This window comes from Myotis brandtii, unplaced genomic scaffold (assembly GCF_000412655.1).
Source record: "Myotis brandtii unplaced genomic scaffold, ASM41265v1 scaffold389, whole genome shotgun sequence".
NCBI classification, from domain to species: domain Eukaryota; kingdom Metazoa; phylum Chordata; class Mammalia; order Chiroptera; family Vespertilionidae; genus Myotis; species Myotis brandtii.
Window position 1 is genome coordinate 1,588,817 of NW_005364914.1, and position 25,152 is coordinate 1,613,968.

General features: G+C 41.6%; 1 protein-coding gene across 1 annotated transcript in view; it reads left to right on the top strand.

Annotated features, from left to right (window-relative positions):
• GRIP1 (glutamate receptor interacting protein 1) overlaps nt 1–25,152 on the top strand; it is a 406,109-nt gene that overhangs the window by 284,228 nt on the left and 96,729 nt on the right. The window contains exon 8 of the mRNA XM_005872692.2: nt 23,648–23,795. Coding sequence (XP_005872754.1) covers nt 23,648–23,795 — 148 coding nt within the window. The remainder of the gene's footprint in view (nt 1–23,647; nt 23,796–25,152) is intronic.

The window sequence follows — 25,152 nt, forward strand, 5'->3', positions numbered from 1 at the left end:
TTTTAATTTTTAAAAATGTAAGTATCTGGCTGCTCTGAACAAGTTGATAACACTGGGCCAGCCCTCCTGCATGTAACCATTGGCTTGAGTTGAGTCCCATGTTGCCTCTTCGGAAATACTCTCTCCAGTTGGTCCACATTGTCTCCCTGACACCCACACCCTACAGCAAGTCCACATCATGCTTGTCCCCTGCAGGCTTTTGGGGTTGGGACCCTTGCTCTACACCATCACCTTTCTCTTTCAGCCCTCAGTCTGGGTTGTGTAGTTTCTCAGGAATGTTGCAAGTATTCAACATTTTTCTCTGTCTAATCTCTCATTTCCTGGAAAGAATGTGAAAATTTGGGGCAAAATACAGAGTTGAGAGCTGAGATACTCAACCCAACCCACTAGCACAGCCCACTCTCTCAGTCTCTCTCATGTGAGCCCCTGTTGGCCCCATTCTGTCCCTGCTGGGCCTGCTCTCTCACTCTTGGTACACCTGATTGTTTCCTTGGGCTGCGGCAGACATGAACCTAGAAGGCTCATCCCTAATAAGCTAATCATTAGTTTCTAGGTCTCTGAAGTCATTTGGATTGTCTAATTTTAGTGTAAAAGGTACCCATTGATATTTTTAAATACCTCAGTAACACGAAGGTAACAATATAAAATACTGTAGAATACCGCTCAGGAGCTCATTCCTCTTAGAGGTTTAGTGTTACACTAGGTGCCAAAGAGATGAGGAGTGGTATGGGAGCAGGAGTCACATGTATTAGTAATTTAACATCTACCTTTTCCCTAAGGGTCCATTTGACTATATCTCACAAATGATATCCATTGTGAGAGAATTGACAGGATCTTTTAAATCTTTTGCACCACTACTCCTCACCTGTGACATGAGAGGACTAGACTACATTATCTCAAAGGTCCTTCTGGCTCTAATATTCTGTGACTCTTGGAATTTAGTAACTTCTCAAAGAGGATTGAGAAGTTATCGCCACTTCTTTTTCATTGACATAGCTCCAAAGTAAAATAATATCAATAAAAATAGTTTAAAGGTAACATTTAACTGTAGTTCAGACTGAATTAAAATGGTTACAGCTAAAACCGCCAACTAAAAAGGAAAGTTGGTCATTTCCCTTGTTAACGGCATGAAACCCAGCAGTCCCGTTAACAGTTATAAATGTCCCACGGATTATTTCCCAGCATTCTTGTCATGGCATAAGGCCAGCATGCTGCTGTGAAGCCATTATCTGCGAGGATCTTGTTCTTGGCATTTTGAGACATTTAATAAATGAATAAAACATTGCTTTAAGTTCCCTCAGATTGAATATTATGCTTCTAAAATTAAACATGTCCCTTAAGGGGAAAATTAGCCTTTTAATTGTAGTGTATTATAGAAAAATGAAAAACTGACTGAACTTTGTCAGGGGAAATCTGTCTCTGCACTGTCAGTTTCTCTGGGATCATGAACATGTATTAGGTAGGTGAGAACTGCTTTTCCTTTTGAGAGGAGTAGCAGACAAACGCTTAGATGGGTCATAAGGTCAGTTCTTGACCATCTATTTAGAGAACTGCCAGGGTACTAATCAGGATTCCTTTTCTCTATGGTTGGATACTAACTTTATACTCCTCATTGTGTTAACAGTGCACTTCACACCACTGTCCTATTTTATCCATTCACTCTTAAGGAAACCAAGCTCCCTTTTTTGTGTGTTGTTTTGTTTTGTTTTGGGTTGTTTTTGTTGTTTTTAGAAAGCCTGAAAGGGTTATGCTGACCTGGGGACTCTGGCACTTTCTGGTAAGTACAAGAATCCACATGACTACAGTAGGTCAGTTCACAACGGCTTAGTGAATTCATTTGCAACTTAAGTGAACAAAGTGAACAAATCCTATTTCCTCAATAAAACCTGTTCTTAGAAAACATACAGGGTTTTACAGGCTCCAGGGCCACCACACATTCAATGTTCAAGTCGAAGGTCACATTCCTAGAAAAGTGCATGAGAACTTTGGAGTTCACATTTGAATATTTTAGGAAAGTTTTGTTCCTTCTCAGTGAAAGTATGTGAGACTGACCTTAAATAAGACCTTTTCCGCAACCTGCTGTTCTCTTCACAGTGCTGCTTTTCTGAGAGCTCCTGTGGTCATAAGCTGTAAATATTCCTAATCTTCTCGTTCTTGTGGTACAAAATAAAGAGTCTTCCTTTTTTAATTGTTTTATTTTCTTTTTCAATTACAGTTTATGTTCAGTATTACTTTGTTTTAGTTTCAGGTGTACAGCATAGTGGTTAGACAATCATATACTTTACTAAGGGGTCCCCCTGATATTTCCATAATTGTTTTATTTTATTTTTCAATTACAGTTTACGTTCAGTATTTGTTTTAGTTTCAGGTTTACAGGATAGTGGTTAGACAATCATATACTTTACGAAGGGGTCCCCCTGATATTTCCAGGACCCGTCTGGCACCATACATAGTTATTAAATAATATTGACTATATTCCCTATGCTGTACTTTAGGGTCCCCCTGATATTTCCAGGACCCGCCTGGCACCATACATAGTTATTAAGTAATATTGACTATATTCCCTATGCTATACTTTATATCTCCGTGACTATTTTGTAACTACCGATTTGTACTTTTTAATCCCTTCACCTTTTTCACCCAGTCCCTTCCTTTCTATTTTGTTTGTCCATTTATTTTCCTCTTTACATTCCACATATAAGTAAAATCACATGGTATTTGTATTTCTTTGTCTGACTTATTTCACTTATGTCCATCCATGCTGTCACAAATGGTAAGATTTCTTTTTTCTTATTTTTATGGCTCAATAATGTTCCATTATATAGATGTACCTATTTGTCTACTGATGGGCACTTGGGTTGCCTCCATAGCCTGGCTATTATAAACAGCACTGCAATGAACATAGGGGTGCATATATTCTTTCAAGCTAGTATTTTGGGTTTCTTTGGATAAATTTCCACAAGTAGAATTGCTGGATCATGAGGCAGTTCCATTCCTAATTTTCTGAGGAAATTCCATACTGTTTTTTATAGTGGCTGCACCAATCTGCATTCCCACCAACTGTGCACGAGGGTCTTTCATTCCAAGACTTCTTGACACCTATCAATGGGACCTATAGGTTGAAGGCTAAATGTTGAAGTCATAATTATTGTTTTATTTACCTTGTGATATAGGAAAGGAAGGTATTAGGTGTTTTAAAAATTAGAAATCCAAGGTAAATTATTTGCTTAGATGATAGTTTATGTGCCAAAGTCAAAACTCAGTCTTTTCTCTAAAATAATATACTGCTATTAGCAACTTACTAATACATAATAGCTTCCAGTTACTAAGTATCTTTTGTGTTCAAGGCCCTGTATAAACATTGTGTTCTTACCCATACACTTGGGGGCAGGGGTCCCTCAGCCCAGCCTGCGCCCTCTCGCAGTCCTGGAGCCCTCGGGGGATATCCGACTGATGGCTTAGGCCCGCTTCCCATAGGGAGCAGGCCTAAGCTGGCAGTCAGACATCCTTAGCGTTGCCACAGAGGGAGGAGAGGCTCCTGCCACCGCAGCTGCACTTGCCAGACGTGAGCCTGGCTTCTGGCTGAGCAGTGCTCCCACTGTGGGAGTGCACTGATCACCAGGGGAAGCTCCTGCGTTGAGAGTCTGCCCCGAGGTGGTCAGTGTGCGTCATAGCGACCAGTCATTCTGCTGTTCTGTCAATTTGCATATTCGCCTTTTATGCTTATGGGATCAGGCTGAAACTAGCTCTCCAACATCCCTCAAAGGGTCCCAGATTGCAAGAGGGTGCAGGCCAGGCCGAGGGACCCCACTAGTGCATGATTGGGGGTGGGGAGGGATGCAGGAGGTTGGCCAGCAGGGAGGGACCATGGGAGGGCTCTAGGGCATGTCTGGCCCATCTCGCTCAGTCCCGATTGGTCAAACCCCAGCAGCAAGCTAACCTACTGGTCGGAGCATCTGCCTCCTGGTGATCAGTGCATGTCATAGAAACTGGTTGACCGGTTGACTCTCTGCCCCCTGGTGGTCAGTGCATGTCATAGTTAGCGGTTGAGCGGCCTTAGCATATCATTCGAATATTACGCTTCGATTGATTGAACGGATGACCAGACACTTAGCATATTAGGCTTCTATTATATAGGGTTCTTAAAATTAAATGTTTAGAATTGAACTCAAATTCTCTCCTTACCCTGTTTCTATCCCATCTTGCCCATCTCAGGCTTTAGTGCTTCTATTTGAGCAGTTCTCAAATCAAAAGTCTGGCCCTAGTTGGTTTTGCTCAGTGGCTAGAGACCCTTGAACTGAAGGGTCACAGGTTCCAGTCAAGGGCAAGTACCTCTGTTGCAGGCTCGATACCTAGCCCTGGTCGGGGCATGTGCAGGCAACCAATCAATGTGTCTCTCTCACATGGATGTTTCTCTCTCTCTGTCTCTCCCCCTCCTTTCCACTCTCTAAAAATCAATGGAAAGAATATCCTCAGATGAGGATTAAAAAAATAAAGTCTGGGTCATTGTTCATTTTTCCCAGCCCCACTTACACAGGGTCCCAACTCTTCTCCCTAGTCATCCTGCTTGTCTCTGGTTTTGCTTTCCACACACTTGTCCTTGCCTCTCTCACAGATGCCACCCTCTCTCCCAGAGAACTGCAGTCACCTCACAGCTCATGTCTATCTGCACTCTGGTGCCCACTTCCATTCAAATCCCTGCTCACCCGGAAGCCCCAGAGCCTTTTATGCAGCATACAATGAACCATGTCCTCTCATTTAGTGTTGTCCCACTCAATTTTGAATAAAATTAAACTCTGTGTTGTGAGTATGAGTCCCTGCATGTTCGTTCTCTAGAGCGGCCTTTCCTACTTCAACTTTTCAGTTTCCCTGTGGCTCACTTCTCTTTGAGTCCCAAGGCTTTTTTTTTTAAGCTCCTCCCCCATACCTGCCTCCTCTCCTCAGGGATTTTGCACGTTCCCTCCCCTCTGCCTCAGAAGTGATTCTCCAACCCTTGAACATGTACAAACACACATTTTCACCCAGCCATTGTGTGCATATCCTTTAATGTCTCAGCCTAAATGTCACTTCCTCAAACTTTCCTGATACCCTATCTAAATTAGGTCTTCCTGTTTTACTTGCCCTTACTTTTCCTTTACAATAATTATCACCATTATAATCCTAATTTACTGGTACGATAACCTTCTCATCTTGCAAAATTAAGGGTAAATAGTTACTTTTCTCTGAACTCCAAAGATAGTAGTAAAAGATGTAATAAAGGCCTAAGTAACCAATATATATTCATATTTGGATATTCTCATGCATTCCTCCTTCCTTTCCCTCACTCCTCTTTCCCCTCACCCTTGCCTTTCACTCTCCTTCCCTTCCATTCCCTTAAAAAACATTTTCTCCAGGTTATAAATAAAAGCTTCATGGTGCCTGAATCTTAGAGAACTGTGTGGAAGGGTTTTCCATGACTCATTGGTCCACACTCACAGTTGATTTCCTGCCCAGTTGTTCATTAGCTATTTCCAGTGATTGAGGAACACCATAGCTCCAAACTCTAATAGTAAATTTAGCCTAGAGATCAAGACTCTGAAAAAATATACTAGACTCTCCAAAGAAGGTGTACAAGCAACAAATTATTTATCTCCCGTTCTTTGAATATTGGGAAGTACTTGGATCAGAGTGGCCTGTGTCACCCTGGGTCCAGCCCTCTTATGTTAGAAGAACCTTGTTTTAACAAAACAGCAAGTATGAATCTTCATGATATAAGTCCCTAAAAATGGAGCTTTTGAAAGGTGTCCTGCTCTGGTATCTTGGCCGGTTGAAAGCTTGTTTTTCGGTAGGTCATTTGAGGATTCTCCAGCTTCTCTTTAGTTTCAGCTATTGCTGCTAATCAGGAATGTAAATCTATTGTATCATCCATACTCATCGTCCAAACCCTGCCGTATCCCATACCTTCCACAGAGGCCTGAGCCTTGTAGGCACAGGTACCAGGAAGATTCTATTAGCCACCCCCTAGGTGTGGTTTCAGATAAGCATCATATATTTGAACAAGCAGGGTATTGACATGACATTTTGGCCCACTGGACACTTTCATCCGGACATGGTTAAGCTTGTAGCTACTAAGCCACACACTCTCTCTCAGAAAGTAGCAAGGAGTGGTTATCATTAACTCACAAGAATTGGGTGAAGCACTCCAGTGATATTTCGGCCGCACTCCTATGAAATCCCACTGGTCTTTCGTCACATGCACTTTGGTTCGTCACTGTTGGTTGCCTACTTCTTAGGACCCCTTTGAAGTTTTGTCACAGACTACTGAGCTGTCTCACAGTGTGGACATGCTTTGGGTGCTATGGAGCCTCTTCTCACAGGGCACTTCCTTACCTTGAACTTATCTGTTGAGCAACTTGAAAGGCAGTTTTGTGCTGAGTGGTACATTCACTTGTCTTACTGTCCAAACAGAATTATAGTAAAAGCTTGGCAGCCTCTCCAGCAGAATTCTTACCCTTGGGAGGGCACATGGGGGCCTGAGCTAGGTTTTAGCTTGGTCAGTCAAGCAAAAGATATCATTTAGCAGGAATGTTGAATATTCTACCTGTGAAAAAAATTAATTTAATTTTCATAATTTGTGTAGTTCAGAGGTTCCACGTGTTGGTGTTTTTTCAGTACCTTGCCCAAGATATGGATTTGCTAGTTATAGACTATAAAACTCAATCCATAACAGTATAGAAAATTTGAAATTGCAGAGAGAGTAATATTGAAATCATTTACAACACTTAAAGCTAAGTAAGCGAAACAACATATGAAAATCTAACTCATGATACACTAAAATGCCATCTAGCTCCCCCTTTAGCTTTCTTTCTCTCTGTCTGTTATAACTTTCTCTTAAGGACAATATCACACATCTTACATAGAGGCACACACTAACTTAAAGTGCTGGGGCAGATAAGTAAAGAATTTTATTTCTTTTTATTTTTTTTACTGAAGTCTTCTCTAGCTTTCTCTGGCCAAGTAAAGAAAGTAATTTTTCACACCAGCTAGGAAATTAATTGAGCAGCATCAACATGCCTTGAGTTTAACCCAAGAATAGAACTAACAATTTGTGTGGTTAATTTCCGCCAAGCATTGTGCAAGGTATACTCTATGCCAGTGGTTCTCAACCTGTGGGTCGCGACCCCTTTGGCGGTCGAACGACCCTTTCACAGGGGTCACCTAAGACCATCCTGCATATCAGATATTTACATTATTATTCATAACAGTAGCAACATTACAGTTATGAAGTAGCAACGAAAATAATTTTATGGTTGGGCCACAACATGAGGAACTGTATTTAAAGGGCCAGAAGGTTGAGAACCACTGCTCTATGCATTTTATTAACTCTAATTGTCATGGCAACCCTGTGACATATACATGACTGTCCTTATTTTTCATAGATGAAGGAACTGGCTTGAAGAGGTTACACAAATTGCCCAGTATCACACACATCATATTGTGTTAAACCTAGCCAGGATTAAACCAAACCCAGACTGACCTCACAAATCTGATAATATACCCACAGAAGATTGAGAGTTATTATAGCCAACATATGAAACAATAAATGTTTTAAGTGTGGATGAACATTTTGAAAGCACAAAAAGTAATGGAATGTATCTTTGTTCTAAACTTAAGATTCTGCCATTAAAATGGACGACTCAGGCAGTTAATAGTCTTTCAAAAATAAAAGTCTTACAGGGAGTATTTAAAAATAAAAGTGAAGTCTAATCATCTAAAATGTAATTGTTTTAGGCCTACGTGCATTACTGAGCAAGAAAAAAATATCTCAAAACATCAAATATTTAACATTAAGCACCCAGAGAGAGTTCTGAGTAAGAAGGAAGAAAGTGAGACACTGAATTAATTATCTACTGGTGTTTAATCATTCAGGCATTTTTTTTATTGATTCAAATTATGGTAAAGCTAAGGGAATGAGGCATAATTTTCCAGGAATCCTTCTACCTTTTTTTTTCTTTACTCTCTCCAGACCCAGAGACATCTTCACATTTTCCTGGGCCCAGCATTGCAGCCCAGATTTCCATAATGAACCAGAGTGTTAGGATCTCGCTTATCTCCAGAGAGGAGAGGAATAGATAGCCCAAGAAAAGACCACAAGTGTACCCCGAAAGTAGGGTCTGTGTTCACTTCTTAATGTATTAGAGATCTCATGAGTGATATTATGGCGCCATCATCAAAATCAGTTCCATAAACGAAGGGTTTTAACGGAATGGTCTGTTAACTCCTGTCCTTTGGCAAAGGCGCTCAGCTTCCTTAATTCTACAAACATGTGCAGAATGGACTTGGGCTCCACAATCCTCAAGTTCCCCACAGAACTAGTTGGCTCTTCTTTCTGCTGTGTGTACTGGTTCAGGAAGTTTTCTACTTTGGTCTTTTGAAGTATTTCAGGTGATCTTTTGGTTTCTGTCAGTGGTAGTTTTCTTTAGTGGCATAAAGGGCTATTTTTTTCACATTTCAGTGCTCTACCTAAGACCAGATCAGGAAGGGGGTTGATGGAGATTAAAAGGGGGGACATCTATAATACTTTCAACAATAAAGATAAATTTTTGAAAATAAATAAATGCATAAAAATAAGTAAATAAGCCCTGGCTGGTTTGGCTTAGTGGTTGAGTGTCAACCTATGACCCAGGAGATCACAGTTCAGATTCCCAGTCAGGGCACATGCCTGGGTTGCAAGCTCGATCCCTAGTAGGGGCGTGCAGGAGGCAGCCGATCAATGATTCTCATCACTGATGTTTCAGTCTCTCTCTCCCTCTCCCATCTTCTCTGAAATCAATAAAAATATATTTTTTAAACAAGTAAATAAAACCTAGTCAAAAAATAGATGCCCATAGAAGACCTATCTAACCAAACAGGTGAAAATAGGATGTTCAAAGGGTGTTTCCAAAGGCAAATGGGTTCCCCAGAGATGGTCTTCTCCAAAGTTGGGAGCATGCCACAATCACTGCATCCCAGCATTATGTCCCTGTGCCACTCTCCAAGGTTGGAATCCCTCAGGACGTTCTTTACCAAGCTCTGTTGTAACATCTCTAACAATAGACCACTCTGGCCAACCAAGCCTACAGCCCAAAGCAGGAGCACACCCGCATCACTGCATTTAAAATGCCCGGGCCCGTCCCAGAGGGCTGTTGCATAACTCACAGTAAAAATGTAAGGCATATAATCACTTACCCTATTAAATAATAATTTCTAAATATCCTCCCATCCTTCCAACCTGTCAAAACTTTTTTAGATCCTGATTTTTGACATCCAACATCCAATTTATTTTCTATCCCTTCCAGCTATATGTCAAAATTTCCAATTACAAATTTCATTTGTTTTATGATTAACACATGAGTATTTATTGAGGACCCACAAATTCAAGACAGTGGACTGTGTGCTTATTACTCCTGTCCAATGCTCAGTGGTCACATTGGCCCAAGCTTGGGGTGCGGGGAGGGGGCCTCTGGTCAGACCCCCTTTGCTTCTTTATTTCCAGGGCATCGGTGATTTTAATACCTAGTGGTCAAGTTGTTTTTCCTTTTTTACCTAGCCATGTCTTTAGGCCTGTACATTTGTCCAGTGTTTTTTGTTTTTGTTTTGTTTTGTTTTATTTTCCGTGAAAATCAAGGTCAGTCAGTAATATAGATGCTTTAAATATTTCTAAGTATATTTTTGGCAACTTACAAGTAAATTGCTTTTAGGATATTGGCCTGGTTGCTATCTGTTTGTCTTATTTCAGATCTGGATGCTTGAGAACCAGGGTCCTTTTTTTCTTTTTAACCGTAAACATAAAGCCTCGTCTATCACAGGATTCCAGAGAGAGTCTGCATTTGCTGCTGAGTCCTGGCCGCTTGCTGACGGACATCTCCTCCCGTCTCGGGAGGTTAGAACCCTGAGCAGGAAGAACTCTTTTCCAGGCTGGCAGACACTTCCTCCTGCTTTAGTTTCTCTGCCTCAGCAGAATCTGATGGAGATTCATTCTCTTTTCTGTGTGGATCACTTATCCAGCTCAGAAAAACCTGACAGGGACTATTTTTAGAGTGAGGAGGAATCAGACTTTCTGGAGAGTGATGATATGAATATGATGATTATGCAGTAGCCCTATGTATATGCCAAATCTTTTAATAGTCAGATTGTTTACTCTGTGGCCAATGTATCTACTTCCCCATTGATATGGATCACTTAAATGCCAGATTCATTGGGCTGTTTATGCTTTTTAAAGCAAATGGGACATAAATTTTGGGAGTTTTCTGAAAGCTTGCTTCTGGTAGACTGAGTTATGCCCTTTTTAAAAGTGTTCCCATTCGTGCTGACAGTGGTAGTGGAAGCTTCCCCAGCTTGTGTGGTAAGGGACACGCGTTGTCTACAGAGTGTGTCCCGAGTCACCATGTTGGAGCTCAGACACTTCTTCAAAAAATGTTGTGACCGGACTTATTTTATTCTCTCTTTTACAAGTTTAAAATTTAAGAACAAAAACCCTAAAATGTTTAAGTTGGAGAACTTTTATTAGTATTCTGCAAAACATGTTTAAATATCTATAAATACTACGTCGGTCTATCAGATTTAATAGTGAAACATCCCATGTAAATCCTGTCACAATTATTTCATAGATGTCTTTAGCCAGGGGCCAAAACTCCTTCACTTACTTAGTTAGTGGGTTCTAGTTTTCTCTGAACTGATACACAGTAAAACATCACTCTGCAAAGGGCCAGGGGAAGCCAGTGCCATCTTGAAGAACAACAAACCAGAGCACTTACAGGACCAGATGTCAAGATCTAGTAAAAAGTCATAAGAACAACAGCCATATTGACCAATAGAACAGGACAGTGTCCAGAAACAGAACTATCTATAATAATAAAAGTGTAATAAGCTAATTAGACCAGACAGCCAAATGACCTTCTGGACATCATTCCAGACATACTTCCGGATGAAACCACAACAGCGGGGGCCAAGGCAGAGGCAGTTAGGGGCGATCAGCCAGGCAGGTGAGCAGTTAGGGGTGATCAGGCAGGCAGGCGAGTGGTTAGGGACAATCAGGCAGGCAGGCGAGCAGTTAGGGGTGATCAGGCAGGCAGGCAGAGTGGTTAGGGGCGATCAGGCAGGCAGGCAGAGTGGTTAGGGGCGATGTGGCAAGCAGGCAGGCAAGCAGTTAGGAGCCAGCGGTCCCAGATTGCGAGAGGGATGTCCCGGATTTCGAGAGGGTGCAGGCTGGGCTAAGGGACCCCTCCCACTCCCGTGCATGAATTTAGTGCACCAGGCCTCTGGTACATATATAGCCATCTAGTTTATGACAGGTGATAATAAATGGAGTGAGGAAAGAATGGTCTTTTCAAAAACTGATGATAGGTCAGTTATATTCATGTAGATAAAATATATTGTGACCCTACTCCACACCAGACATAGAAACCAATTCAGATGGGCTACTGATATAAATGTGAATATTAGATAATCAGGCCTATTGGAAAAGCATAGGAGAACATCATCATGACTTTATAGTAAGAAAAGATTTCTTAAACAGAACACATAAACTACTAACATAAAAAAATAATAATTAAGAACTTCTCTTTATCAAAAGAGTCTGAAATAGTAAGCCACACAAGGGCTTTAAAATATATTTTCAAACTATGTATCCAATAAAGAACTCATCAAATGTTTGTTAATTCCCACCAATCAATAAGCCAGATAACCTAATAGAAAGTTGGCAGGGGAGGGGAGGTAAGAGGAAAGACTTCAACAGATACTTTATAAAAGGATATCCAAATGACTAATAAGCAATGAAAGATTGCTCAACACCTTAGTCAGGGGAGTGCAAATTGAAACCACAATGTGATGCCACTGCATACCCACCTGAGTGCCACAATGGGAACGACTGCAAGAGGTGACAAATGTGTAGAGCAGCTGAAACTCCTTTCCTGCTGGTGAGAAGGTAAATCCATACAACTCTTTTGGGAAACTCTGACAGTATTTACTTAAGCTGAATATATTCATAGCCTACAACCCCACAGTGCCACTCCTGGTCATGACTCCCACAGAAATGCATACCTGTGCTTTTCAAAGGATAACCCAAAACATTCATAGCAACAATAGTTGTCTTAGCCAGAAACCAGAAAACACCAAAGTAGTAGAATGGATAAATTATAGCACATTCACCCACTGGAATATTATATAGCAACTAGAGGCCCAATGCACGAAATTTGTGCAAGAGTAGGCCTTCCTTCCCCCGGCTGCCGACACCAGCTTCCCTCTGGCACCCGGGACCCGGGCTTCCCTCGCGGACCCGTCTTTGTCCGGAAGGTCGTCCAGAAGGACATCTGGTCTAATTAGCATATTATGCTTTTATTATTATAGATGAGAATGCATGATCTAAAACTACTCCAACCATATGCATGAGTCTCATGAACATAATATTGAGCAAAAGTAGCCAGATATAGAAGAGTATAAACTGAGTCTGTTTTTTTTAAAAAAGCATAAGAGTAAACAATAGTAACCTATGCTGTTAGAAGTTACCTGTGGGACAGGGGAGTGATTTAAAGGAGTATATGGTGGTGGTGGGGGGGACTCTTTGATGCTGGTAGTGTTTTATTTCTAGATCAGGGTGTGGTTACACTGATGTGTTCAGTTTATGAAAATTTAACAACTGCAAACTTATGATTTATGTATTTCTCTAAATGTTTCTTTTACTTCAATAAATTTTTAAAAACACACTGTATCCCAATAAGCAGGCTACCAAAAAAATCTGTCATGTAAAATGGGTTGGAGAGCATGAAGGAATTGAAGATATTCCAAAGTTAATCAAATGACTAGGGTGAGCCTGATTAGGAGAATGAAAGTTAATCACCAATCATGCTTTAGCCAAGTTCAAGTTGACATGGGACTTATTTTTGAGTGCTCCTTGCTTTGGACTCTTCCTGCAATAATTAACTGTTCAAGTTGTCTCCTTTAACTCCCACAGAAAAACTTAGGACTTAAGATAAAGCTCACTTGAACATGGAACAATAAATTTTTAAAAACACACTGTATCCCAATAAGCAGGCTACCAAAAAAATCTGTCATGTAAAATGGGTTGGAGAGCATGAAGGAATTGAAGATATTCCAAAGTTAATCAAATGACTAGGGTGAGCCTGATTAGGAGAATGAAAGTTAATCACCAATCATGCTTTAGCCAAGTTCAAGTTGACATGGGACTTATTTTTGAGTGCTCCTTGCTTTGGACTCTTCCTGCAATAATTAACTGTTCAAGTTGTCTCCTTTAACTCCCACAGAAAAACTTAGGACTTAAGATAAAGCTCACTTGAACATGGAACACCAGCTTCCCTCTGGCACCCGGGACCCGGGCTTCCCTCGCGGACCCGTCTTTGTCCGGAAGGTCGTCCAGAAGGACATCTGGTCTAATTAGCATATTATGCTTTTATTATTATAGATGAGAATGCATGATCTAAAACTACTCCAACCATATGCATGAGTCTCATGAACATAATATTGAGCAAAAGTAGCCAGATATAGAAGAGTATAAACTGAGTCTGTTTTTTTTAAAAAAGCATAAGAGTAAACAATAGTAACCTATGCTGTTAGAAGTTACCTGTGGGACAGGGGAGTGATTTAAAGGAGTATATGGTGGGGGGGACTCTTTGATGCTGGTAGTGTTTTATTTCTAGATCAGGGTGTGGTTACACTGATGTGTTCAGTTTATGAAAATTTAACAACTGCAAACTTATGATTTATGTATTTCTCTAAATGTTTCTTTTACTTCAATAAATTTTTAAAAACACACTGTATCCCAATAAGCAGGCTACCAAAAAAATCTGTCATGTAAAATGGGTTGGAGAGCATGAAGGAATTGAAGATATTCCAAAGTTAACTAAATGACTAGGGTGAGCCTGATTAGGAGAATGAAAGTTAATCACCAATCATGCTTTAGCCAAGTTCAAGTTGACATGGGACTTATTTTTGAGTGCTCCTTGCTTTGGACTCTTCCTGCAATAATTAACTGTTCCAAGTTGTCTCTTTAACTCCCACAGAAAAACTTAGGACTTAAGATAAAGCTCACTTGAACATGGAAGGTATACTTTTTGTTATACTGGAATATTTCCCAAGTAGTATATGTCAATAGATTAAAATAAATTGGCTTTTTTTTAAAGTTAACAAAAATTTTATTAAATTTAGCTCATCTGAAAAGCATTGAAATTATGAGTAGCATTGTATGAACAGACTATCACTAATAAAAATACTTTTAACTAATAGGTAAGTTGAAAAGCGCCCCGAACGGTACTTTATATTTGCAGGAATATAAGGCAGGGAAAGCTAACATGACCACACACAGTCTTTCTGCCACCCTCTGGGAGGTTCTAATCAAGCCTGTACTCTGATTGAAATGCAGGGCTCAGGGTGGTAAAACTGATTAACAAAATAAAAATCCAGTGTGTTTCCCCTGCAAACAGCCATCAGCATATCCTATGTAATTATGTAGCCTATAAATCAACACAGCATGCAAGGGCTTCAGTGTGGTGCAAATATCTTAATGACCAAGACATCTTTAACCATGAAGAATTTATATCTGCATGATCCATTTTTCTCAACCATGCTTCACTTCAGCAGGAGTAACTAATCTTCTGTCAGGGGATGGGTTCTTAATGATTTCTTCCTCATGTTTCTTCTGTTTATTTTTCTCATTTTGACACACTCCATTTTTTTCTTTCGCACTTTCTTAAATCAGAGTGCCCAATCCACCCACCATGTCTGCTTATTTAACAACTGCAAACTTATGATTTATGTATTTCTCTAAATGTTTCTTTTACTTCCATAAATTTTTAAAAACACACTGTAACCCAATAAGCAGGCTACCAAAAAAAATATGTCATGTAAAATGGGTGGGGAGAGCATGAAGGAATTGAAGATATTCCAAAGTTAACTAAATGACTAGGGTGAGCCTGATTAGGAGAATGAAAGTTAATCACCAATCATGCTTTAGCCAAGTTCAAGTTGACATGGGACTTATTTTTGAGTGCTCCTTGCTTTGGACTCTTCCTGCAATAATTAACTGTTCAAGTTGTCTCCTTTAACTCCCACAGAAAAACTTAGGACTTAAGATAAAGCTCACTTGAACATGGAAAGGTATACTTTTTGTTATACCGGAATATTTCCCAAGTAGTATATGTCAATAGACTGAAATAAATTGGCTTTTTTTTAAGTTAACAAAAATTTTTATTAAATTTAGCTCATCTGAAAAGCGTTGAAATTATTAGTAGCATTGTATGAACAGACTATCACTAATAAAAATACTTTTAACTAACGGATAAGTTGAAAAGCGCCCCGAACGGTACTTTATATTTGCAGGAATATAAGGCAGGGAAAGCTAACATGACCACACACAGTCTTTCTGCCACCCTCTGGGAGGTTCTAATCAAGCCTGTACTCTGATTGAAATGCAGGGCTCAGGGTGGTAAAACTGATTAACAAAATAAAAATCCAGTGTGTTTCCCCTGCAAACAGCCATCAGCATATCCTATGTAATTATGTAGCCTATAAATCAACACAGCATGCAAAGGCTTCAGTGTGGAGCAAATATCTTAATGACCAAGACATCTTTAACCATGAAGAATTTATATCTGCATGATCCATTTTTCTCAACCATGCTTCACTTCAGCAGGAGTAACTAATCTTCTGTCAGGGGATGGGTTCTTAATGATTTCTTCCTCATGTTTCTTCTGTTTATTTTTCTCATTTTGACACACTCCATTTTTTTCTTTCGCACTTTCTTAAATCAGAGTGCCCAATCCACCCACCATGTCTGCTTGCTTTTTCTTTTCCTGTGCATTTCGTTAGACATCTTGGAATAAAGCCAGGGCTTTTGGAGTCCTGCTTTTCCTAAGGCCCTCTGAGGATGAAATTGGGTGGCAGCTAGGGAAATAGTTAATACCAAGGCAGCATGAGCGTCTTGATGTTATTGTGGGGAGACATTTATTATGGAAAGCAATTGCCAGAGAAGGCTAATGATCACTGAACATTAACATTTGCAGATCCCCTTCTGTGATGCACAAAGGAACTGCCACATGGGTAATGCTGGAAAGCCATACTTGCTAAAATACTTTGTTGTTTTCCTAGGGCCCATGAAAATAGAGGCAGCTGAGAGATATTAAGATCAAATTCTATCTCACTAATACACTCATCCAAGCCACCATGCTCAGCCTACTGAGATCCCTGTAGGTCTCACTGTCACTGCCATTCCCTTGTCATGTACTGTAGATATTTGGTAATAACGATTGCTGTTCTACAGGCAGTCCTTATGGACAGGGAGCTTCACCCCCTTCTGTGGATCTTTTGCCATACTTGAGTAATTTTCCTAGGAACCTGGAGATCACATCCTATTAGATAACCCAGTATCCTATATAATAAAGAGGTAATATGCAAATTGACCCTCATGCCCTCACAAGATAGCTGCCTATGACCAGGCCTGCAGGGGGGGTTAGTGAGGGATGATCAAACGACTGAACAGCAGGCTGCATGGGGTGACCAGGCCGGCGGGGAGAGGGGGGCAGTTGGGGCAACCAGTCAGCAGGGAGGGGGCAGTTGGGGGCGACCTGGCCGGCAGTGGGGGGCAGTTAGGGGTGACCAGGTTGACAGGAGGGGGCAGTTAGGGGCGACCAGGCAGACAGGCAGGTGAATGATTAGGAGCCAGCAGTCCAGGATCATGAAAGGGATGTCCTACTGCCGGTTTAGGCCCGATCCCTGGGACATCCCCCAAGGTTGTGAGAGGGATGACCCGGATTGGAGAGGGTGCAGGCTGGGCTGAGGGACCCCCCCCCCTGCACAAATTTCATGCACCAGGCCTCTAGTTTTCTATAAGTACGCTGACCTTACTAGATTAAAGATTTCATTGGGGCAGAGGTGCGGTGGAGAGTAAATTGCAAACATTTGGTGTCTTCAGTTTTTTTAAAAAAAAGTAACTAGAAACTTCATGAGGTTCAACAGAATAAGTGTCCATCGTGAAATCCAGGAGTCTACCCTGTTCCATCACCTTCTCTGCAAGCTATCCCCAGGGGTTACTAGAAGGGAGGGATAGTAACATTTTCATCTGTGAGTCCCCAGCATCTTCTGATGTTCCTGGTATATAGTTAGCGCTCAATAAGAGTATATTTTAAATTCATGTTGCAGGAATGATGAATTAGAAAGCCCTGTTCTGTGGGAATGTGAGGTGGGTGCTCTTCTCTTTTTGCCAGAACATGGGCTTCTCCAGCCTCCTGATAGTACATTAATTCTGCTGCTGATTTAGCTGATGTCCATAGCTTTTGGATGTGGTCTCAGTCGTGTATATAAATTGCCAGCATACCAGGGTCTCATCACAGGGGACCATCTTACATTGTCTAATGCCCAGCTTCTGTTGGAAAACTAAATGAGGGGAAAGACAGGTATCTAGGAAAGATCCTCAGAGAGCCATCCGGTCTGTCCACCCTAGGATCTGTCTTTAGATCAAACCATCACATTAGCTTTTCCATTATAGAGACATCATCATTCATTTGCTTTTTAACCTTATGCCTCAACCTTGATGAAGGCATAGCCATTGGAAACCACCTCTGCATCCTATTATAAAAACGTGTGGAGGACATTGCCCATTTATCAGTGAGCAGCATTTACTATATATAAAACCCAGGGGAGATATATCTTTTAGGATTCTCTGCCTGAAGAATCGTTATTTCCATTGTAGGGACAGACTTTCTCCTTTCCAGCAGTGACAACTGTATATTTGACCATGTTCCCTTGATTGTCCTGGTTTCCAGAGGTTCAGAATCATATTTTATTTAATTGAAGCAAAATCCACATAACATAGTTAACCACTTTTTAAAGTGTATAGTTCAGTAGCATGTTGTACATTCACAATGTGGTGCAGCCATCACCTCTGTGTAGTTACAAAACTTAAGCAGTCACTCTGTCCCCACCCCCTGGCAATTTCTAATCTACTTTCTGTCTCTGTGGGTTTACCTATATAGTTCAGCTATTTTTTTAAATTCTCTATTAACCAGTGTGGCCAAGGCATCTGTAGTCGCTTTTTCTTCTTCCTTAGTATTTCCTTATATTGCATATTTTGTTTAAAGCAAGCAGCCTCCAGACTTTTGTGGAAAGAAGCTGAGTGGAGACATATACAAATAAGGACATCCTTCTTCTTACCTCCAGAGCCACTCACCGCCCTTCTCCTGGCTGCTCTGTGCCATGCCCTGTTGCCCTGCATGATAGGCTCTCGTGCCTCTGGCTCCTTCTGGGTTTAGCTAATAGTGAATCATGGCAGGAGGTCAGAGGGAGGGAGAACAGTGACAGAGGGTGTTTTTCCCTGGCTTCCTCCCTGTAGATTCACTGGGGCTGGCTGCATTCTTTGATGGAAGGTCCCAGCTCCTGTCAGGTAGCCCTTTCCACAAATATCCTCTCCAAATCTTGGTTCCACTAACAGTTCTATCTGTTGCTTCTTCGGGTCTAGTGAGGCATGAGGTCTAATGGGGCACGGTGCCCTATTGCTTTTGGCCCTAGAGTATTCCCTATGGTTTCCCTACAACCTTATCACATCTTCCTAAATAGCCCCTTATGACACTCTCCTCAAATTATCCTAATTTGAGTACCATCTGTTTCCATCTAGGACTGAAATAAGCACCTTCTACTCTGTGGTTCTGTTTAGCTGTCAGTCATCATGGTTTGCTTAGAGTCCTCTATAGTTAGGCCAGTCTGGCAGATTCTCCTAGGGCCAGATAGCGTCCTCTCCCAGGCACCCAGTGCATCCACATCTCTTCATGGACTTGAGGTGAAGGGTATTTGTCTATTTCTTGGGTGATTAAGCAATCTCTGGAGATATGGTGTCAGGAACCTACCCTTCCTCTATGTTGTGGCTCCGTGCCCCTGTCTTCATGGCTGAACGTGACTCACCAGTTCTAGGCACACAGGGCAACAGAAAGAAGTAGGAAATGAGGAAGAGGCAGACACAGCCATTTTTTCAGAGCACATCCAAAATGGGTCACATCTCTCTTCAACGCACTTCCCATTGGCTGGAACTTAGTCACAGGGCTGCACTTCGCTGCAAAGGAGTCTGGGAAATGCTGTCCTTAACTGGAAAGCCATTTGCTCAGCTAACACTTAGGAAGCTTATTACTGAAGAAAAAGGGAAGATAGGATACCAAGGAACAATTGTCATTTTCTGTCATTTATAAGAGATTAAGTTAATAAGTAACAGAGAAACTTGATTACTTTCATCTGTTAAGCCAAATAAGTTTATCTTTAGACATGAGCAAACCAGATGGGAGAGCATATGTGATTGCCACCTCACAAACCTACCTATTAAAATTCAACAAGTCTATGGGAAGTCATTTGGGAAATTAGTCCTTCTAAAATTAGCCCTTCTAAAGTTCTATAAATACACGTAGAAATAGCCTGGTAGGCCAGAGCCTCCTGTGAGATTCAATCTGAGCAGGAAGAGAGGGTGCCAGGGGGAACCACGCTCAAAGAAGAGGACAGCAAGCTGCTGGATGGAGCTGGTGACATCAGACCAGGTGCACGTGGGTTGTGGCAGAACTTTGACATTAGAGTTGAGAGGTAGGCAGGATCAAGTACGCTCATCATGGAAGGACGACTAAAACAGGGGCTTCAGGGACTGACCCAAATTCTTTTAGGGGGCCCCAACTGTCACAGATGAGGAGCAAACCACTGTTGCATATAGGCACAAGGACCACTCACTATAAACCCCTAGGTGAGGGGAATTCAGACAGCAAGGTGAGAAAGACCAGAGAGTAGCAGCCACTGTAGGGTTAGGTTGGGAACAATCTCTGGGAGTTAGTAATAATATAATGGGAAAATTACAGCCATGAAACTGCAGAACCAAAAAGTCCTCTTAGCAGACCAAGATTGTTGGCTCCTTACAGCTATTAGCAATGAGGCTCTGCCCTGGAATTGACAGGAAGAGATACAGGCCCAAATGGTCTCTCAACCATTTTTAGAACTAAATAATTTCTTTTTCAATATGTTTTTAGAGAGAGAGGAAAGGAGGAGAGAGAGAAAAAGAGAAACATCAATGAGAGAGAAACATCCATCAGCTGCCTCCTGCACACCCCCTAAAGGGGATTGAGTCCACAACCCGGGTATGTGTCCTGACCAGGAATCAACCCGGTGACCTCTTGGTTCAGGGACCACACTCATCCAACTAAACCACACCAGCCAGGGCAAATTCTTTCTTTTTTTTTTAGGACTAAATTATTTCAATATCACCAATCATTTGTTACTGGCATGAATATTCTGTCTTTACCTCATTTATGAAATATGTTATTGCATCTCAGACTGAAAATGGCTCTCCCCATGGAACTTTTGTCTTTAGGAGTCAGTGCAGACTGCCTGAACCTCAGCAGCAGGAGTACAGACTTCCTGTTTACTATATCTGAGTGGCGCCTTGGTGATAATGACAAAGTTGTATTAATGAAGTCTCAAACACCAGAGCAGTAGGAAATCAGAAAGACAGTCTTGAAAAATGAGATGACTCAAGGCTTGAGGTCATAATATATCAATGATAATCATGTTCTATAAGGCACTTTGAAAATTATAAAATGTTTAATTACACATTGATTTTGGTGTAATAAACACTTGAAAATATACCGTTTTATAGGTAAGCAAGCAGACTTGGAAGGTTTTAGTAACTTGTCTAAAGAATCATGACCAAAATATTGTGAAGAGAAGAATTAAATGCAGATGTTCTAACTCTGTGTCCAGGGCTCTTTCCTGTATGACCCCTGCCTCTTTTGAGCTTTAAGCGATTTCATGAGTTTTCTCATTTGTCCATACGTCCGTTCAACAGCTATTGATTGCACACTCCTCTGTACCCATCACTATCCCAGGCACTGAGGATGCTGTGATAGACAAGGCATAGTCTCTGCCTTCTCAGCAAGCCTACAGTCTAGGGGGGATAGAGGCATATAACCCACACTGCCTGTTATGCCACTGAGGTGTCTGCTACAAGCAGGAATACAGTGGCTGTGGGCGCACAGAGAAACCATGAATCAGGAGAGGCTCCCCAGAGGAACTGATTTTTACACTGAGTCCCCAAGGTTCAGTGGGAGCTGAAGGAATGAAGAGTGTTCCAAAGCAAAAATAAAGCATGTCTGAAGTCACTCCTGAGGGAGAGGTGACCCCAGATCAGGTCTAGAACCAATGGATTTACAGATTCAACAGTGCACACATTCCTGCTACCTGGCTAATTAGAGACATCATCCATTTATCTACCCATCTATCCACCCATCCTTCCATCCTCCCTCCCTCCCTCCCACCCTCCCGACCCCAGATGTCTAGAACCAATGGATTTACAGATTCAACAGTGCACACATTCCTGCTACCTGGCTAATTAGAGACATCATCCATTTATCATCTAATCTATCCACCCATCCTTCCATCCTCCCTCCCTCCCTCCCACCCTCCCTCCCTCATCTATCACCAGTGGATTGTCTGTAACCCACTTACATCTCCTCCTTGGATTGTCGTGTATAAAACAAAGTGCCGCCCCGGCCTGTTTTGGTCAGTGGGTAGAGCATCGGCCTGGGGACCCGAAGGGTCCGGGGTTCCATTCCAGTCAAGGGCGCAGGCCCGGGTCACGGGCTTGATCCCCAGTAGGGGGTGTGCAGGAGGCAGCCGATGGATGATTCTCTCTCATGGTAGATGCTTCTATGGCTCTCTCTCCCTCTCCCTTCCTCTCTGAAATCAATGAAGATATATTTTTAAAAGCCACACAAATGTATTATTGCACTTCCATGTAGTAAAAAGCATACTTGTACAATGTTTTGTACTTGCATTTTGTGTTATTAAAACACTGACGGGCATGGGGGGAAGGGGAGTGCTGGGCCGGCCCCGGGTGAAGGGGGTGGGGCGCCAGCGAAGATGCCAAACTTATATATATATAAGACCATGGCATATATCATACAAAATATATGCCAATTGACTGTTATCAGTAAGGCTTCTGGTCAACAGTAGGTTATTAGTTAAGTTTTGGGGGAATCAAAGGTTATATGTGTATTTTCAACTGCCTGGGGATCAGTGCCCCAACCCTGCATGTTCAAGGGTCAACTGAATTTCCAAATTAAACCACAAGCCTGCTTCTCTCATTCCCACTAGCTGCAGCATAGTCACTGGACTTGCAATTATTTTTATTTTGAAGAGAGGAATACTTGCTGATTTTTAAAAAGGAGAATTTTAAAACAAATACAATTTCTGCCTTTACAATGTGAACTCATATGCCTTTCTAAACAAACAATACCTAGAGAATGATGAGCATGAATACACAATGTTTGCCCACAAAGAGCTCCCTGCCTGGTAGAGAGATGGACAAGTAAACAATGTGGTGAAAGACTTGATAACTGACCATTGATGAGCACAATTTATGATGGGAGTACAGAGAATAGGCACCCAACCTTGTTTGGGAATGTCTAGAATGACTAAAGGAACTGATGGGAAGGAAGGCAAGTTGGATCAGCCCAGAAGCCTTCCTGGGTACCCACCCAGGGCCTGATGGAGATGTCATGCCTCGGTCCCCCAGCAGCTTGTCACACTGACCTTTATTGGTTTACTTGTTCATTCTCCCCCACAAACTGGTAAGCTTCTTTAAGGCAGAAACTGTGTTGTCATTGTTATCCATAGTGCCTATCTAGTAGGAGCTGATGCATAAGAACCATCTGATAAGTAAAGATGTGAAAGTTTCTAGGATGATAAGAATACTCCTTCTCTAAGATGGACTAATGTTTAAAGACAGTATTTTATGTCAGCTATTGTCAACTGGTGTGCCACAACATCTTAAAAATATGCAATACCTGACTATTTAGTCAGGGACACCGACCTCTTTTCCCTTAGATTGTCAAATAAAAAAATGACAACAGCCAACACAACAATAGCTATCTGGTGTGAATTAATCAAAATTATATCCTTTTTTTATCAGATAAGCAAAAAATATATTTTTGGTGTGCCACAGAATTTTAGTAATTAATTATGTCTGCCATGGGATAAAGAAAGTTGAAAATCACTGTTTTATATGTATGCCATAATATATTAAAAATCTCTACCTCTTAGTGTTTTAAATGCCAATACCAAACACTAGATGCAAAAACAGGGTCAGGCACTCTGAGAGATGCAAAAACAAACAAGATACAATCACTGCTCTCCATAAATTTACAGCTTAAACTGGAATCTTTCCTGCCCTACCTTCCTTCCTTTCTTCCTGCCATTCAGCCATCCAGATTAGGTGCTAAGATGTTTATTGCATGGATTAATTAATTTAAAAATATTTATTGAGAGACATAATATGTGCCAGGCACTGTATGCGCCAAGTGATGTAGAGGCATAAAGATACATAGACCTTATCCCAGCTGACGTGAAGCTTAGCAGGTAATTGAAGAGATAGGCCTGTGCCCGTATTACTGAAGACCAGCTGCATGGAACAGGTGTCCTAAGAGATGCCCCAAGAAGTTACCACTGGCTGAGGGGATGTCATTTGGAGGAAATTTTACGTTTCGGTGATGAAATCGATAGACCAATGTCAGACTGGACATTCTCCATTGTGTGTGTGTGTGTCTGGTTGCTTATTTGTCTAATTTTGTTTTGTTTTCTGAAATTCGTTCTTTCATAGATTCTGTGGCAACAGCATCCGGGCCATTACTAGTTGAAGTTGCCAAAACTCCTGGTGCCAGCCTTGGGGTTGCCCTTACTACCTCGATGTGCTGTAACAAGCAGGTCATTGTCATAGACAAAATCAAATCTGCAAGCATTGCGGACAGGTGAGTGTCGTAGGAAGCACCAGCTTTCCAAAACTGCATGTGTGTTAAAACACACACACAAATAGTATATGTATACAGGTTTTTATATGTTATACATGCATATGTGATACATGTACATACACACATACATGCATATACACACACAGTAAAACACAGCTCTCCTGCCAATTTACACAAGTTTCAGTTAGAAAACAAGTTAGTGTACTAGGGCTTAAAAATTCACCTCCCTTATCAGCCACCCCATGATGTAATGTCACCTCCTCCAAATGTTTGGTGTGGCCTTTGAAAATGGAAAAGAAAAAAGTCAGGCTGAGTAAGTTTTCCTACCATGTCCTGGGACGAGGGCAGCTGAGCAGAACTTTATTAGGCTCCATGCAGGGAAGCCATGGCGTTCCCTGACTGCTAACAATTCAGTCCTGCCACCGTAAAGCCCCAGTCCTTTTCTCTTAAAGGAATAAAACATTTTTTTAATTACACCGTCTTTAAAGAAAGGTCCAACTTTTAGTATGTTAATCTTAGGGTTTCACAAACTTCAAGGGTCCCTAAAAACATCATTCATTCCTATGACAGTAAAAATAGGAAGTCCATTTTCTTGAATTCCTTTTCCTAATTGGTATTTTAGACTTATAAGTTAGAAGAGGGATAACAAAGATGACTTTACCACCTAATACATTATGTTACAGCTCCCGGTAAGAAAATGCCCACCTCCCATAGCTGAAGCACTCCAAGTACCTCCACGTGGAATTATAATTGTAGATGGAAGAGATGACTTGAAATGCTTTTGTCTTGAGAGATGGACTATTCTCACGGTGGACATTTTTAGATAAGATTGAATGCCCAGTTCACCCTGCATGTCTTCAGCCCACTTCCCCATATGCCCTCACCATGCCTGGTACACCTCTGGCTGTGTGCAGTGACCTGCAGCAACCCCTGTAGTGGCCAGCCTACCGCCCCACTGTGGTCTTACCCTACATTCTGTTCTTTAACCATGATGGCCACTGATCCAGGTGTGTCCAGTTCAGTGGTGCAGGTTGCTCTCATTTCCTCCATCTTTTCCCATCTGCAGGGGGAAGCAGTGTCAGGAGCTGTCCACTTGCCTGGTACATCAAGTGTGGTACTGACCACTGTGCTTTTCTCTGCTCACCCAGTAGCCAGTCTCTGAGCTCAGCGAGATGTAGCAGCCCCTTCTGCCCCCAGCACTCCTCATCTCTCACCACGCAGGCCTTGGTTTAGTGCAGTGATGGCGAACCTTTTGAGCTCGGCGTGTCAGCATTTTGAAAAACCCTAACTTAACTCTGGTGCCGTGTCACATATAGAAATTTTTTGATCTTTGAAACCATAGTAAAACAAAGACTTA